At 43.2% G+C, this 19,084-nt stretch overlaps 1 protein-coding gene across 3 annotated transcripts in view; it reads left to right on the forward strand.

The window, feature by feature from the left end:
• The window catches only part of LOC147459250 (serine/threonine protein kinase HRR25-like), a 100,686-nt gene that overhangs the window by 41,499 nt on the left and 40,103 nt on the right, over positions 1–19,084 (forward strand). For all 3 annotated transcript variants that reach the window (XM_086510541.1, XM_086510542.1, XM_086510540.1), the window contains 4 exons: positions 11,093–11,162; positions 11,309–11,457; positions 12,875–12,970; positions 13,071–13,141. In XM_086510541.1, coding sequence (XP_086366667.1) covers positions 11,093–11,162; positions 11,309–11,457; positions 12,875–12,970; positions 13,071–13,141 — 386 coding nt within the window. The remainder of the gene's footprint in view (positions 1–11,092; positions 11,163–11,308; positions 11,458–12,874; positions 12,971–13,070; positions 13,142–19,084) is intronic.

Consider the following 19,084-nt stretch of genomic DNA (forward strand, 5'->3'; position numbering starts at 1 on the left):
CGAGCTTGGGGTAAAGTGAAAGACCAAGAAGCCCTAATTTTCTTTGATGGAGGAGCCAAGGCCAACTTCATTTCACTTGAATTGGTGGCGCGGCTCGAGATTACACCCGATCAGATGGGACCACAAGCAGAGGCAGTTCTAGCGGCACCCGGCAGGGACGTGGCCGTTACACCTGTCATTGGCAACGGGGCACGAGGACTTCTACATAATGCCCTTGGAAGGTTGTGATGTTCTCATGGGAGTCCCTTGGTACCATAAGAACAACGCCGTGGTCGATTATTGAGCGAAGAAAGCGACATTGACTACTGAAAAGGGCCGAACCATTGTATTTGATGCTAAACTTAAGGGCGAGTCTATCCTGATTGTATCGGCTTTGGCCGTTTCGAAATTAATGAAATCTAGTCTGTTTGTTTATTCGATCTTTTTGAAAGAGTTGAATGATGATCATAGGACAAATATGTCTGACCTAGAAAAGGAACGCCAAGATTTTCTTCACACTCATGCCAATTGCTTTTCTGAGGGCCTGCCAGACGAGTTGCCACCAACTCGTCCCGAGGATCATACCATTGATTTGATACCTAGAAGCACACTACCAAACCGGCCACCTTACCGAGTGCGCTGAGCCCAGAATGAAGAGATTATGAACCAAGTGAAAGACCTCTTGGAAAAGACTCTTATTCAGCCAAGTACTTCACCTTATTGCTCTCCGGTGTTGTTGGTTTTGAAGAAAGACGGATCTTGGAGAATGTGCATTGACTATAGAGCTCTCAACAAAATCACCATCAAGAACAGATTTCCGATTCCTAGGGTTGATGATATTCTTGACTAACTACAGGGATCCTCTTGTTTCAGCAGGATCGATTTGAAGAGCGGATATTATTAGATCCGAATCGTGCCGGGAGATGTCTATAAGACAACTTTTCGGATGACCTTCCGTTTATTTGAGTTTTTGGTAATGCCTTTTGGGCTTACCAATGCTCTAGCGACCTTTAACCGAATGATGGACAGGATTTTCAGAGAGTACAAATCTTTTGTTGGCATTTTCTTTGATGACATATTGTCTTCTCCAAGGATGAAGCAGACCATAGAGCACATCTGCTATAGGTCTTTCAGGCATTACGAGATCACAAGTTGGTGATGAATGCAAAGAAGAGTGAATTTTTCCTACCAGAGATACACTTTTTGGGACACATCGTCTCAGTAGTAGGAGTGCAGATGGACGGCGCCAAGATTGAGACTATTCGTGATTGGCCTGATTTGAAGAATGTCCATGAAGTTAGAAGCTTCTTGGGCTTATGTTCTTACTACCGGCTGTTCATTAGAAAGTTTGTAGAGGTTGCTTCCCTTTGCATATCTTGACACAGAAAGGAGTCCCACAGAGGGGATTGCCTTTCAAACATTGAAAGGAAAATTGACCACAGGACCAGTTTTGACTTTGCCAGATTTGCAGAAGTCATTCGATGTATATTGTGATGCTTGTGGTCGTAGTCTGGGTGCGGTCTTAATGCAAGAAGGCCATGTCATTGCCTATGAGAGCCGATTGTTTTCAAGGCCAGAATTGACAGCACAGATAATGAGAAAGAGCTTCTGGCGGTTATCCATGCTCTTACTCAGTGGCGACATTACCTACTTGGAGCCGATTTTACGGTCTTCACAAATCACTAGAGTTTATGCTACTTCTTGTCACAGAAGCAGCTTTTGGAAAAGCAGATGCTGTGGGCGAACATCTTGTCACAGGTTCACTTCCAAATTGTCTATGTGTAGGGACATAAGAGCTTGGTGGCAGATGCTTTGTCCTGGAAGCCGTTGGTTCTGGCTATTTCCGTGATACACTATAGAAGCTTCGAGGATATGGTCGATCTTTATGCCACAGATCCAGATTTTGCAGATGTATTTGGTCGAATACAGAATGGGGAGGTAGTAGCGGGATATTCCATTCGGGATGGCTACTTGATGAAGAAAACGATGTTGTGGGCTACACAGCCGTTGAGAGAAAAGGTTTTAACCGAATGCCACTGTCCACCATTTACGGGTCACTGCGGCATTGCTACCACCTTGAAAGGTATGGAGAGATACTTCTATTGGCCGAGACTCAACAAGGACGTGGACGATTTTGTACGCAGTTGCTTGGTTTTCCAGAAGGTCAAGTTTGACGTGCATAAAGCACAGGGATTGTTACAGCCTTTACCCATACTCACCCGCCCCCTGTGTTATGGATTTCATTTTTGATCTCCCGAAGACACAGAGTGGGCACGATGGTATCTGGATTGTTATTGACAGATTTAGCAAGCAAGCTCATTTCATTCCAGTGAAGAAGACAGTCAAGCCGGATCATTTAGCGAGACTGTTCATTGCCCATATATTCAGATTACATGGCATGCCTGAGACAATTGTCTCTGACAGAGATCCCCGATTCACGAGTTTGTTTTGGAAGGCTATTTGGGAGAACATTGGCACGCGGTTGCAGTTCTCGTCATCTTTCCATCCGCAGACAGATGGGCAATCGGAGATTGCAAATTCAGTCGTACTGGATTTATTGAAGTCTTACATTTCGGATCAGAATACTCAATGGGAAATTTTTTTGCCTTTGGTTGAATTTGCCTACAATAACATGATTCACTCTTCGACGGGGAAGGCGCCATTTGAGATTATTGAAGGTGCGACGAAGGTTTCACCCTTCCAAAGCACGAAAGATAAGATTTTTGAAGCCGGCCAGTACACACGGAACGTGGACACAGCTTTTGCCAAGGTCCGGGAGGCTTTAGAGAAATCTCGGGAAAGACACAAAAAGGCAGCAGATCGACACCGTCGTGATTTGAAATCAAGGGAGAACGATTGGGTGCTCTTACGTTTTGAGAAGGCACGCCTAAGAAAGAAAAAAGGAAAGGAGCAGCTTTTTCCTAAGCTTAGTATGAGATACTATGGACGTTCCAAATAAAAGAAAAGATTAATGATGTCTCCTTTAGACTGAAGCTGCCCGATACTTGGAGGATTCACAATACTTTTCATGTGAGTCTCTTGAAGCCTTTTAAGGGCGATGTGCCCGATGATGGGGAGCCAGATGAGCAACCCGAAGTGGAGGAAAACGAGGAGATATTCGTTCCAGAATAGATAGTGGCACATAAAGATAGAAAGGTAAAAGGTAAAGCGATAAGACGGTTCTTGGTTGAATTCAAGAACTATTCCGCATTGGATGCGAAGTGGATGGAGGAGGAGGACCTGGCAGATACTCCTTAGATTGTAAATCTTTACCTTGAAGCATTTGGTTTAGCATAGTCTACTCCGATAGAACCCCGATTTCAGCATGGGCGAATCTAGTGCACTGGGTGTGCACAAGAGGGGAGTCACTCCATTCCTTTGTCGACAGATTGCCTCGATATCTTGATTTGATATAGAGTCATTGATGTCCCTTTGGGTTTCAAGGATATTGCTGAGCTGACAGTATTTTGCTGTATGACTTTATGAACTCGGATTCTCGATAATGAAAATGATACTGATTTGTACTTGACTTGTTTAAGTGCAGGAAATGATAGACGAAATGACTGCAGCATTTTGGTCTGATAAATCTCTATAGACATGATTGCAATAAGGATTTGTCAATCGGGCATCTGAGAGGTCCCGACTGGATCTAGATGCGATTGCTAAATACGATGCCGATTAATCATGGTCTGAGATTGGAATGACTGCTGAATGTGATATGTCATGTGATGTCCTGTGATGTCAAGTGATGTTCTGTGATGTCTTGTGATGTGACTGTCGATTGGTACATGTGCTAGATGTGTTGTTCCTAGTGCGTCGGTACTAACAGTCAGTGTTTGCTAAAGCAGTTTTTTGGCCTCTGTCTGTTTTGCAGGCGTAATCGAGGGCGATTACAATGCCTTCAAGAGGCGGGTGTGTCACAAACTGGTGAGGTGGCCGGCCTATGGACACACTTTGAGTGGGCAACAGACACACACACCCCCCGGTTGGCAGCACCCGGAAATTTCGATGACATGCTGACGTGGCAGTCTCGTACGTACCCTCCGCAATTTGCGGCACAAGAAGTGCTGGCAGGCTGTACGGAAATTCCAGCTTTTGCGCTGCTGAAAATCTACGCAAGCTTTTGGGAATAGATGCTTTATTTTTACAAAGCTTTTAAAAGAATAGTTTTAGGGGCTCTGCTTTTGGGCATCCCTTGTAACCTTTAAATTGGTGGGCAGGGTCTCACAACTCAGAGCATCTGGACGCAGAGTCTGAGAGTGAGAACCCTCCCACTCTCTTGTGCTTTGAACTCAGATTAATACAAAAAGAATTATTGAAAGGGGCGCCAGTATTTGGGGCCAATATCTCTAGGCACGAAATTCTACCGGGCCGTGTCGAATCAACGGTGAATTGTGAACTATTTTGAAGTGAATCTCTGCTGTGTCGCGGTAGAATCTTGACTTGGAGTGTTCAAGTTTGTTACAGTCATTGCCTATGAGAGCCGATTGTTTTCAAGGCCGGAATTGACAGTACAGATATATGAGAAATAGCTTTTGGCGGTTATCCATGCTCTTATTCATTGGCGACATTACCTACTCGGAGCCGATTTTACGGTCTTCACTGATCATCAAAATTTACGCTACTTCTTGTCACGGAAGCAGCTATCGGAAAAGCAGATACGGTGGGCTAACATCTTGTCACAGTTTCACTTCCAGATTGTCCATGTGTAGGGACAGAAGAACTTGGTGGCAGGTGCTTTGTCCTGGAAGCCGTTGGTTTTGTCTATTTCCGCGATCCATCATAGAAGCTTCGAGGACATGGTCGATCAGTACGCCACATATCCAAATTTTTTAGATGTATTCAACTGAATACAGAATGGGGAGGTGGTAGTGCGTTACACAGTCGTTGAGGGAAAAGGTTCTAACCGAATGCCACTGTCGACCATTTACGGGTCACCGCGGCATTGATACCACCTTGAAAGGTGTGGAGCGATACTTGTTTTGGCCGAGACTCAATGTAAGGTGCAGCTGAAGTGAAAGTTGAACTTCGCTCAAGATGCGTGCTCCGAATTGTGCTCAAGGGTTCCTTTTACTTACGGAAGGGAGAGCCTTCCGTTCCTTTAATGAGAGAGTGCAAATGATCACAAACAAAGTGAATGACACTGTGAATGAAGGTACTGAGACTAAGAGATGGAGAGAGAAGAATACGATACCAGAATCTTGTCAAACCCTCCTCCGAAGGCCCCACTCTCTATGGCGAGAGGGGCCTACTATTGATTGCACAAATCTCTACAATGCTTTGGACTTGACGACGATGAGGACGACGAGGAGACGGACTGAATCTGAAATCGCTAATGGCTGAAATCTGCAAATCTTTATTTGCTGAATTCTGACTCTATGTCGATGACGACGATGCGACGACGACACGCTGAAAACGCAGATGCTGAAATCTGCGTTTTCGGGGCTGACACTGCAAACGCTCGCTGATCTGATCGTGCGGCGAGGATCTGCTGCGAGAAGGTGAGATCTGCGAGGTTCGGGACTTCTATTGTGGGATCTGACTGCTGCAAACTGAAATGGCTGATGCTTCTGGGGGTTCTGTCGTGAAGGATTGCAAAACGCCGGGCTGATGTGCTGCTCCAAAAACGCTAGGGCTGAATTCTGACCTGTTATAAAAACGCTAGGCTTCTGCGGATGCAATCTGCTAACGCCAAGCTTGATCGGCGGTCTGCAAACTCTAGGTCTGTCCTTGTTGAAAAACGCTAGGCTGATCTTGGTCTATGGCTGAAAACACAAGGTTGACTGCCCGGGGGGCAGCGGTCTTGCTGAGAAGGTGCCTACTGACCGCTTGGTTCCTGTTGCCTCTTCTGCTAGAAAGTGCTAGCGCTAGGGTTTCTTATATACTTGCATGGCTAAATTGCCCTACCCGGTTCCCAACAAAAGTCACTAAAAATAATAAGTGAAAATTGGCTAAAATAGGGAACATAGGTCTATGCACTGTAAAAATGCTCCTGATGGGTGGGTTTTGACTGTAATCAGATGATCATGCTGTGTGCAACCAGAGGATATGCATCTACTCTTAAGTGTCTGGACATGCACGGTCTGCGAACACTCACGAAGGTGCTAGAACAGTTCCTAAACTAGGCTGACTGAACTGAACTGAACCCTTGCCATGAAGTAGCTTGTCCACGTACACATAGGGTTAGATGTGCACGTGACACTTAAGAAGGATTTTGTACGCAGTTGCTTGGTATGCGAGAAGGTGAAGTTTGACAGGTATAAAGCATATGGATTGCTACAGCCTTTACCCATTCCCACCCGCCCTTGTGCTATGGATTTCATTTTTGATCTCCCGAAGACACAGAGTGGGCACGTTGGTATCTGGACTGTGATTGACAAATTTAGCAAGCAAGCTCATTTCATTCTAGTGAAGAAAATAGTCAAGCCGGATCATTTAGCGAGACTGTTCGTTGCCCAGATATTCAGATTACATGGCATGCCTGAGACAATTATCTCTTACAGAGATCCCCGATTCACGAATTTGTTTTGGAAGGCTATTTGGGAGAACATTGGCACACAGTTGCAGTTCTCGTCATCTTTCCACCCGCAAAGAGATGGGCAATCTGAGATTGCAATTCAGTCGTACTGGATTTATTGAAGTCTGACATTTCGGATCAGAAGACTTAATGGGAAAAGTTTTACCTTCGGTGGAATTTGCCTGCAATAACACGATTCACTCTTCGACGGGGAAGACGCCATTTGCGATTATTGAAGGTGCTCCAAAGGTTCCACCCTTCCTAAGCGCGAAAGTAAGATTTTTAAAGATAGAAAGATAAAAGGTAAAGTGATGAGGCGGTTGTTGGTTAAATTCAAAAACTATCCCGCATTGGATGCGAAGTGGATGGAGGAGGAGGACCTAGCAGATACTCCTCAGATTGTGAACCTTTACCTTGAAGCATTCTGTTTAGCATAGTCTACTTCGATAGAACCCCGATTTCAGCATGGGCGAATTTAGTGTAGCGGGTATGCACAAGAGGGGAGTCACTCTGCTCCTTTGTCGACAGATTGCCCCGATATTTTAATACAGAGTCACTGATGTCCCTTTGGGTTTCAGGAATACTGCTGAGCTGACAGTATTCTGCTGTATGACTTCATGAACTAGAATTCCCAATAATGAAAATGATACTGATTGATGTGTACTTGACTTGTTTAAGTGCAGGAACTGATAGACGAAATGACTGCAGCATTTCGGTCTCATAAATCTCTAAAGACATGATTGCAATATGAATTAGTTAATCAGGCACGTGTGAGGTCCCGACTGGATCTAGATGCGATTGCTAAATACGTTGCCGATTAATCATGGTCTGAGATTTGGAATGATTTTTGAATGTGATTTGTCATGTGATGTCCTGTGATGTCTTGTGATGTGACTGTCAATTGGTACATGTGCTAGATTTGTTGTGCCTAGTGCGTCGGTACTAAGAGTCAGTGTCTGCTAAGAAAGAATATGGCCTCTATATCTGTTTTGCAGGCGTAATCGAGGGCGATCACAATGCTTTCAAGAGGGGGGTATGTCACAAATGGGTGATGTGGCATGCTCCTGGACACTCACAGAGTGGCAGTAGACCTGGACAAGTGCCAATAGGCTAACGTGGCAGGTTTCGGATTTTGCGGTGTGAAAAGCGCTGACAGCGCTGAGGTGGCCTGTCGTACGGATTTTCGCTTTTTACACTGACAAAGCTATACGGATTTCCTGATTTTGCGCTGGCTGAATTTTGGGACAGCTTTTGGGCGAGTTGCTTTATTTTAGGAAGCTTTTAAAAGTTGAATGCTTTTGGGGTTGTGCTTTTGGGCATCCCTTGTACCAATAAATAAGTGGGCAGGGCCTTGCTTCTCAGAGCATCTGGACGTAGAGTCTGAGAGTGAGCACCTACCCATTCCCTTGTACTTTGAACATAGATTAATACAAAAAGAAATACCGAAAGGGATGCCAGTCTTTGGGGCCAATATCTCTAGGCACGGAACTACACCGGGCCGTGTCGACTCAAGTGTGAATTGTGAACTATTTTGAAGTGAATCTCTACTGTGTCGCGGTAGAATGTTGACTTGGGGTGTCCAAGTTTGTTACAAAAAGACACGTCTCATGGTGAATAGACGCGACTTTAAACGTAAAGACGTATCCTTTCGGCGAAGAGCTGCAACTATTGGACGAAGAGTCGCAACCGTAGAGCAAAAGAGGTTTGACCAGTCGTCGAAGGAGTGTGGCTTTTGGCGAAGAGGCACGTCTCTTGAGCGAAGGGTCGTGACCCTCTTAAGCGTAGGGGTTCTCCTTGGCATGGCGCTTTGCGTTTCTACAACTAGGAGTGTATGTAATACTGCAACATAGTCACAATCGTGACATTCCCTCCCATTTAAAATGAGAGCCTTGGTTAAAGAAATGACTTTTGATGTTGATAGAACTTTGGAAAAGCATCGAATCTTCGAAAATCTTCAATCTTTGAGTTATTTGAAAGCTTTGTCTTGAACCTTTGCTTCTTGCGAAACCTTTTTGATTTGACTGCTAAATCCGATGTCATTACATTATTCAAAGACTTTAAGGGGAATCTGGCATACTCAGGTTGACTGCAATAAGGGATTGATCTTCAAAATCCTTCATGCGATGTAATTTTTTTGATTTAAGATTTTCCAATAATTGCGAAACATTTGGTGAAGAGGAAATCTTCTCAAGGCACTCTTCAGATGGGGTAACTTCAACTTTATGAATCACTGGAGAGGATTTTGGATTGAGACTGCAATCATCTTCCAATAATGAATCTCAAAATTCTTCAGAATTGTCTTAAAAAATTGCCACTTCATGACTTGCAATTGGCATATCATTATCCAACAAAAAATCAAAGAAAGCATAGTCGTCTTCAGACTCAGAATCTGCAACTATATCCTTATCTTTGTTTGGTACCGAAGTATCACTTGGAAAAAATTCTACATCAATAACAATTTCTGCATCTGCATCAGAGATCGTATTTGCTTCATAATCCACTGTATCATGTCGTTTGACTAGTACACGTGAGGCTTGAATCACTCGTTCCGCATGATAAAGCCCATGTAAAATCAATTCACGTCCATCTTTGAACAAATTGATGGTATGTCCTTGAAAGCTAATAGCTGGATCATATTGGAATAACCAATGCTGACCAAGAATCATGTCGTAATAAGATTAAGGCATGACTTCAAAATCGAGTTGATTTGCATAACTTTGAATACCGAAATACAACTGTCGAACTGTTTGATTACAAGTCAAAATTGATCCATTTGCTAATTCCACATCAAATAAGTGAGATGTCTTCTGAGTTGGCAAGCCAAGCTGTTGAACTATCTGAGTGTTGACAAAATTATTAGAGTATCTGTTGTCCATCAAAACGCTGATGGAGCGACCATTGAGAGTTCCAAGAAGGCTTAAAACTTGCTTTGAAAGAGGCTCCAAAACTGAAGAACCACATTGAGCATGCTTCATAAGAATAGTCGTATCTGTCGAGACATGAATTGTATTGGCACTGATTTTCCTTTATCTTGAGCAGAAGCTGGTTGTTCAGCATTCGATGATGTTTTCGCGTTGGAATTTCTTTTCAAATTAGATGGATTTGGTCTCTTTGGACATTGATAGCATCTATGGTGACCACCGCAAATTGTACATAATCCTTCCTTCTTTGAAGGCGAAGAAGCATTTGACGAAGAGCCTTGCTGAGTATTGGAATTCCGATCTTGAGAAATTCACGTCCTTTACCACGATCAAGTGGAGGAACATTTGAAGAAGATATGCTTTGAGATTGTCTGTCTTGAGAATAGAACCTTGAAGTTGAATAAGGTGCTGTTGCTTGTTGTTTGAACTGAGATTGGTGTTGCTGACTTTGGCTATAGCGTTCTCTGCGATCGCGTTGTGAAAAGCGAGCGCTATTTGAAGATCCGTCACCATGGAGAAAATTCAGTGTAGGGTGGCAATTATCGCCAAGACGCTCCACATAGGCAATTGTAGCATCCAAGGTGGTAGAGTTGTATTTGTGAAAATTGTCCTTCAGGTTCAGGTTGAGTCCGTCGATAAAGCTGTGAAGTTTATCAGAGGGACTAAGGGTCTCTATCTCCAGAGTTAGCCTTTGGAACTCTGTGATGTACGTGGCCAAGGAACGTGTCTGGCTTAGGCAACAAAGAGAGGACTGGGCACGAAAATCCGCACTGGCAGGTTCCGACGCCTTGCAAATAGCACTCCGGAATTTATCACAAGAAGGTGTGTGTTTACCATCAGCAACCCGTCATTGCCACCAAAGAAATGCTGTGTCCTTGAGCAGAGAACTAGCAAGTGCAACTGTTTTACTTTCTACTAAGTCAGTGTTGGACAAGTAGACCTCCATTTTGAATAGCCATTGGTCCAGCACGTGCTTGTTGCGGCGACCATTGTACGGTTCCGACAATTTAACATCAAGCTTCTTCTTTTGTGCAACATTAAATTTTTTATAAAATAATTGATATACGGTTCCGGTAGTTTAACATCAAGCTTCTTCTTTCGTGCAACATTAAATTTTTTATAAAATAATTGAAGTTCGCGATTGTCTACCTGATCTGTTGGATCTGGCTCGAAGTAGCATGTACTTCGAGAAGCAGTATGATCGGTTCGTTGAGTTTTGCATTCGCATCTGATCCAAGCGAATGTGAAGTGATGCCAAGCTTGTGGAACGTGTGGCCATCTGCTCCTTGATAAGAGTAAGGGCATCGTCAGATTGACTTTTTGAGAAAAAGACACGTCTCATGGTGAATATACACGACTTTAAACATAAAGACACATCCTTTCGGCGAAGAGCTGCAACCATTGGACGAAGAGTTGCAACCATAGAGCGAAGGGGTGTGACCAGTGATCAAAGAGGCACGTCTCTTGAGCGAAGGGTCGTGACCCTCCAAGCGTAAGGGTTCTCCTTGGCATGGCACTTTGCGTATCTGCAACTAGGAGTGTATGTAATACTGCAACATAGTCACAAACCTGACAGCCTTGGCCTTTCAAGTTTCTTCACTTCCATTCTATGTATTGAGGAGACTTTGGTGTAACATGCACACTGTTGACAGCTCGAAGCGCATTGTTATTTCAGGAAAGTGTCAAGATGAAGCATCCTCAGTTGCTGTATGAGGCAAAGATTTATAGGATCCTACAAGGGGGAAGTAAGTTTTTTACATTGCATGTTACTCTCCATTTACTGTGATATTTGTTGTACAAGTAGTGAATGTTTCTATTTTAACATATTTGAATGAAGATGTGATATTGTTCTACCTTTGGTTTACTGAATGATTTTCTCGTGTCTTTACAGCTGGCATTCCGAACATAAGATGGTGTGGTGTTGAAGGAGATTACAGTGTACTTGTCCTTGATTTACTAGGTCCAAGTCTAGAAGACTTGTTCAACTTTTGCAGTCGCAAGTTTTCTCTTAAAACGGTTCTTATGCTTGCTGATCAGATGGTTCGTACCTTTATGCTGGGCTGACCTTGCAAGTGCTTGGCAGTGAGTTAAATTTCGGTTGGTATATACGAACATGCATCACTGATCTTGCTGATGATTTTCTAGACTTTTTAGTGGTAATGCGCTTTAGTTGCCCTGGAGGTTAAGGTGAGGATTGGACCCAACACGTTGCGGCTTGAAGTGAACACCCAAACCACTTAGCCTCCTCATTTTTGGCCATTTTCATGAATTTTTACGGCCAGATCACCTATAAAGGCCTCTATTGATTATTTTTCTTGCTGAAACAAGCGGAAAGTACTAATGCCTAGTTGGAGCAATTGAGGCTCACAATAGAGACCTTTTTAACATATTGAGAAAGAGGCTTTTAGGCGTTTGCTAGTGCGGCAAGCCAGTGAATTCTCTGGAATTGTCATCGATCAAGTTCGGGGACTATAGCACCACATATTTGAGTGTTAAGTACTCAGTACATATAAATACCTTCTAAAAATACAGTGCATGTGAGCAGTGTGTGAAATTACAGCTATAGGCCATGGGCAGTTTTTTTAAAAATTTTCAAAAATGCACAAGTGAATCCATGTCTTCCATTTTCATAGTTCGAATGCAACGAGGACTGCCACGCCTTGCAGAATGGCTCATGAACAGTTGTCATTAGCTTGGAGTGAAGGATTTTTAAGTCCTGAGAAAATTTGTGTCACAGAAAAGAGCAACGTGCTGGAAGTAGTCATGCATAGGGCTGTCTGTTTTGAGCTGGATTGGGAATTGACTAAAGCATTGGTTAATTCTTATGGCATCACTGTGTGAATGCATTACAACACACTTCCCTTTTGTTTGCACAAAGACTTTGTGAGAACTAATTCTTTATAGACCTGCACCTACTCTTTGGCACAAATGACATGAGTAGGGATTTCATAGCTATAATCCAATCTGCTTCCATGTTATAGGTTCATGGTAGTTACACAAAGACACGTGTACATGCACACTCGCGCACGCACACACACTTACGAGCATACATACTTGAGTTTATTTCTTTGACCTAGAGATGCAGGACAGACTTAACCATTATGAAGCTTAGTGCTGAACACAAGCATTAGATAGAAAGAGTTTATCTGTATTCTAGCCCACATCTTTGGTTTCTGCCCAGGCTTGCGGGTATCGCTCTATGGTGGCTGTGGTGGGGGTGATTTGTTGAAACCAGGTTCAGGTATCTAGGAGAGCCCTAATAGTAGCCTCTCAAGGGTACATCAAATGCTCATTTATTTTTCCATATTTATTTTGCAGCAATGTTGGAAATAATGGACACATTTTATCTGCAATCAAAATATTCATTAAAAATTTGAGAAACATAAACAGAGTAAGGGTGTATGATGTCTTGAGACCTTGCTTAATCATACTCATGAGAAGCGGCAATTTTATGCAGATTAACAGGGTCGAATATGTACATTCAAAAAGCTTCCTGCATAGGGATATCAAGCCTGACAACTTCCTCATGGGCCTTGGTAGACGAGCAAATTTGGTGTGTTCTGCATCATTTGATAACTATGCGGCATGCATTTTTTGGATTGCCAACAAGTCTTCTGAGCATGGATTTTGTTTCTTTTGTACCTTGTCAACAGGTGTACATTATTGATTTTGGGCTTGCCAAGAAGTATCGTGATCCTTCTACTCACCAGCACATTCCATATAGGTTTGCTCAGATTATGCTTATTGCTTTGAGTACTAGTGAAGCATGATGTTATCATGCATTCCAATATGGCACTTTTGTTTGTAGTTTGAGCTGCATCAGGAATGACATTTTGCATCAAATTGCATGTACAATGGCGATTGTTCTTGAAACTATAGATCTGGATGGAGCAAACATGACAGCATCAATGATTCTATTTTCGTAGTAGCTGCTAGGTTACCATGAATGTTTTCTAATCTTGTAGATGCCATTTACGTTGGTCAATGAACTACCACATCTGGTGTCACAAAAGACGAAAGGGTAAACTAACTTTTAAATGAAATTAATATACTCAAGAGAACTGAGAAGTGAGAGAAAAGTTTGACACATCATTGGGACGAGAAGATGGGCTGGTCCCCCCCCAATAAAGAGAATATCATTATTACTAAGGGAGAATCTTTACTAGCACAGGAACGGGGCAAACACCCGTCCTCAATTCTTTCGTGTTCTTTCTCTGCTTCTGACTGAGGGAGAGAGAAAACTACTCCCTAATTGCTAAGAGGATTTTCTTCTATGAGATTTTGGAAGCTCTCTCAAATGAGAGTCTATCTTCCACAAACCTGAGAATCTATCTTCCGCTAACTGGTTCCCTTCGTACTTCATCATTCTTGCAATTAACACGAGAGAGAAACACACAAAGTGCACTACTCATATGCTTGCTGTAATTTTCTGCGCATAACTTGAAATTTTTACTTGTGCATGTTCCAATGCCGAAATGGAGTCCTTTTTCGAGATGGAATTGCACCAAACTTTGTGTATGTGTAGGATAAGTAGAGATGATTGAGATTCTATGAGTGCTCCGCTAAAAATTGCCCTAATTGAGATGAGCTTTAATGGAGAGCTCCACTGCGTAGAGCACACTCACCTTAGGGGGGGTAGGAGCACTGTCAACCTCCCAAGAGGAAGGGGTGTTGTACTTACATAGAGAGGAGCAAGAGGAGGGAGCGCTAGGAGAAGAGGGAGGGTGAGAGAGAGCTTGCATGGGTAAGTGTGCACTTGGCACACTTACTTTAAAACTTTGAAACCCTTTCAACTTTTAAGTTTTAAAAGTTCACGTCACTTCAAAAAAAAAAGTGCAACTAACTCACAAATGTTAACACTAATTCTACCCATGAGAATATTAAAGGTTCCCGATGCAATGTCGCACTGGCATTGCTTGTGCATCACCTGTTCACACTTGTCTGGCCATTTGCCTGGGCACAAATAACTAAAATTAATTTGATTTGCTTATCCTAAGGCCTTATTAAAAATAACGAAGACCTTAGGATTTCTGTTCTAAGGACCCTATCTCATTTTTGTGCTCACACTAACACGCGTAATTTTGTTGAGCCTAAAATTTGAGACTATTGTCTATTCCTTGAGAAGGCCCGATTTCCCAATCACCAAGGCTTCAGGGTATTTTTCTGCTAGGGTCTCTCTGAGGTGTTCTAGCCCACATTTAGGCACACTTGAGGCCCTAGAACTACTAGTCCTGTTGTGATGTACACACAACTAATTAGATAATTATTTTTGGTAAATAAATTAAGTATTTACAAAGACTGATATTGTTACATCCCTCTTCGTTCTAAATAGTTGACTTCAATTGTAGAGCGTCAACATAACTGTGCAAGATGTCTGGGTAATCCTTGAGATCTGACTCTCTGAGTCGCGTATTGTCTCAAATTGCTGATGTGTCAAGCTACTAAAGAACGGAGTCAACCTGCTCAGCCGAGGGGCCTAAATCCTAAGAAGTAGCAAAAGAAGCAGAACCAACAAAAGATGTTTTACCAACTTATAAAGTCTTGCCGAGTGGCCTATTTTTTAAAGAAGTGTTCCCACCAAGTTCGGACCAATGGAATAGATCCCGGCCGAGTGGCCTAGAACCTAGAAGAAGAAGAAGAAGAAGAAGAAGAAGAAGAAGAAGAAACAGAACCAACTCACAGATCAACGGCCGAGGGACCTAAAAATTCCAAAAGTCAAAGAAAACTTGTTTAAAGTGCCTGAAAGTGGCTGAAGCATGAAACGAAATCAAACAAGTTTATAACCTCAAAACATGATGACATGGCACCTGTACGGATATCCCGGAATTTGTGGCAGATTTTTAGGAAATTCCTTAACTTTTAGAAAAGTTTTTTTGGTTCAGTTTTTCATATTTGATGCTTTTAGGCTTTGAGCCTTTTAATATGAGCTTTGGGAGCCCTCTCTAGCACTCTTCAATGCGCAGATTGCAAAGGAGGTGCTCCTTGGCTGTTGTACTTTGGAAATGAGTAATAATAAAGAAATGCAAAAAGGGGCTCCAATGATCTCTAGCGTTTGGGCCAGTGCTCTCTTGGGGTGGAACTCCGTCACTCCTCGTCTCGTGTCATGCATCTCTTTCAGTTTAGTTGTTATTTGAAGTGCTTAAAGTTGTTTAGTCTGTTCTTTTCCATTGGCAAGTGGTGCCTGTCCCCGTTACGGTGGCATTAGAGCTTCAGGCGTGTGATTTTCTGAAAGCATACGAGTCCTACCAAAGAGCAGACAGAGCAAGGTGTCGCTTCTAAAAGTTTATTGGAAAGTCTACTAAAGAATCTTCGTGTCTCGAGCTCGGACTTATAAGCCACTCCCACCCATACTTCATCCCGCATTGGGAACCCAAAAAGAGATTTCAGCTTTTAGTCTCTTAAAGGAAAAGTTGACTTCAGATCCAGTAATTGTTTTGCCAGATCTCAGAAAGTCATTTGTGGTCCACTGGGACGCGTGTGGCAGTAGCATCGGAGCAGTGCTAATGCGAGATGGACGGGAAGTAGCTTATGAAAGCCGAATTTTGCAAGGGCTAGAGAAGACTATGCAAGTCTATGAGAAAGAGCTCTTGGCCGTGATTCATGCGCTTTCTAGCTGGAAGCATTACCTCTTAGGTGCTGATTTTGTTGTCCAAATAGACCATCAGACCTTGCAATACTTCTTGACATAGTCAAAGCTATCTGAAAAGCATATGCGATGGGCAAATATTCTTTCTATGTTTCACTTCCAAATTATGCATGTAGAAGGTAAAAAAAATATTGTGGCTGATGCGTTATTAAGAAAGCCACAAATTTCAGCTGTGTCAATTCCTTATCATCATGAGCTTGATGACATGAAGAAACAATATGCTCTACATATGAAGACTTCGCAAGGATTTTTGAACAGTTGCAAGAGGGGCAACATCATGAGCACTACCTCCTCAGAGATGATTTATAATGATGCATGGCAGACTTTGTTTCACTAGGCCATTGCGACATAAGGTCATGGTAGAAAGTTATGCAGGGGATCGTGGTATCGATGCGACAGTTAAAGCAGTGGAGACGTTCTTTTATTGGCCTACTTTGAGGAGAGATTTGGATGCCTTTGTGCGAGCATGCGTGATTTGCCAAAAGGTCAAGTTTGACAGGCAAAAGGCACCAGGGTTGTTACAACCACTGTCGATTCCGGATAAGCCATGGGAAAGCATTGCTATGGATTTTATCTTTGATCTTCTAAGAATCCCAACAAGGAATGATGGTATATGGACCATTATCTGCAGGTTTAGCAAGCAGGCCCATTTTATCCCTTTCAGGAAAAAGATAAAATCTAATCAGATGGCACACTTGTTCATGTACAATGTGTTTAAGTACCATGGTATGCCACAATCAATTGTCAGCGATCGTGATTCTCGCATGACAAGTTTGTTTTGGAGAGGATTGTTTGAGAACATAGGCACTACGCTCAATTCTCTTCTTCATTTCATCCACAAACTGATGGACAGTCAAAGAGGCTAATTCTACTGTCTTAGATCTGCTGTCAGATAATAAGGGCAAGTGGGAACAGTATTTGCCTATGCTTGAGTATGCGTACAACAATATAGTGCATTTGTAACCGGCCCGTAGGGCGGTAGGCGTTGGCTTTCACCCGAAATTCTTTACTTTATACACACACACAGAGCACTTTGCAAAGAGAACCTGTAATGGGAATTAACACTTAATCGCACACACGGCTCGGAAGCTAGAATGCTCCGAGCAGACGCCGACAACCTGTAGGCCCCAAAATTGGCGCCCCTTTCGGTATTTCTTTATTCTTTAGGAGGGTAAATTACAAGGTAAGGTCTTGGGAATCCTTCACGTGTATCCACCTAGATACCATTTGATTTGGCCAAATTTCGGTAGCATAACAGCCCCAAAACTTGCGCGAAACCAATTCCCCTGTTGGAACTCGCTTGCACTGGCGTATACCCTCTGATTCCTGTCCAAAAACAGTAAATTCAGCGTGCTGTATTTACTGGTTTTTGCCCTGTTTTCAGCCCCAAACAGTCCCCTAACTGTCCTCTGCCAGTGGGGCACGATTCCCAATGGTCCTGGCGTCCGTATGGCTGAAAAACAGTGAATTTACAGCGCATACACAGCGCTGATTTTGCACCTGAACGGTGAGGTTATGACCCTCACCAGTGCCTGCTTTGGAGCAGCAGTTAGCTACCCCTGTTCCTGCTCAAGGAGGCTCTTGCCTCAGCACAAAAGCATGAACCCACAACTGTACATCAGTCAAATGAGGAGCCCTCTTGTGGGGCATCACATAACTGCACGTAGGGGAGAGAGAGAGCAGTGTGTAGTGTGCAGGGTATCACTCCTAGCACCACACTGTACATGAGAGGGAAAGGAAGCACTCCATAGCTCTTAACCTGTGACAGGTTACAAATGAGGCCTCTCCCAGCATAAAAATCAGCGCCCATTTTTCTGCAAGAGGAAAGTTCACCAAAAAGTGACACTTGGCGCATTTTCAAGCATTTTCCCGTTTCGGGTTCGCCGCTTAAAAAATATCCCAACCAACGCGTCAGTTGACTTCGCGGCAGAGTTATGAAGTGTTCCTCTAGTCATACCGGAGGTAATGACGCGAACACATTTCACGGCCCAAAATAGCAGTTCCCTAAATTTTAGGAGATGCTTCCGTTGGGCTCCCACTGGTCTCCTGACCATCTATCCTCATTGGAGCCGCATCCAAAAGTGCAATGTGGCCCAACTGTCGGATACTTTTTGTTGGTAGTCCCACCTTGACTTTACGCCTTAATTGAGTTCACTTCCTAGTATCCACCAATTTGCTAAGTGCGACGGGGGGACCTTTATGATCTTGCTCTGAGCCTAGACATCCTCTTACCATACGAATTCCAATGCCGACCACTTCCCGTCTGCGGGTGAATCTACCGTTCACATTGGCCATACAATGTCCGACCGTTTGCTACTTCAAAAAGAGGGTCTTAAACAAATAAAATAAACCCCATTGGAAAGAAACCAACAACCAAGGTTAGCAGTTGCCACATCTCTGTGACATGGTTAATAACTGCCACGTCCTCGTGACATACCCCCCTCTTGAAATCGCAAACGTCCTCGATTGCATACCATAAATACACGCCACTGATGATCTTGTGCTATTAACACTCTTTTATCATCGCATGTATCCGCAAGAAAGGTCGTAACATACATAGATACAAATGACTTAATGAGGCCTTCATACTTTTGCCATTTCCGTCTATGGCACTGAATTCATGTGTACATTTGATGTACTAGCTCTATCATTACCCCTCCTTTGCACACGTTGGGTTGGGGCATAAGTAGGCTGTAACCCAAAGGCTTCAAGGTAAAGCTGCAATACATTTGGTGACTCTGACAGTTCATGCTCTTCCATCCACTTTGCATCCATAGGCGGATAGTTCTTGAACTTCACCAAATAACGTCTTGCAACTTGTCCTTTAACTTTTCTGTCCTTATGTGCCAAAACTTGCTCAGGTACCAGGATCTCATCAAGTTCCTCAACTTCTGGTTGATCCTCAACTGGCATATCTTCTGGCACATCACCCACGAAGGGTCTTAGAAGACTCACGTGAAACGCATTATGAATCTTCCACGCATGAGGCAGTTTCAGCCTGTAAGCCACATTGCTGATCTT

Source organism: Adiantum capillus-veneris, chromosome 4 (genome assembly GCF_014529385.1).
Source record: "Adiantum capillus-veneris isolate H3 chromosome 4, ASM1452938v2, whole genome shotgun sequence".
NCBI lineage: Eukaryota > Viridiplantae > Streptophyta > Polypodiopsida > Polypodiales > Pteridaceae > Adiantum > Adiantum capillus-veneris.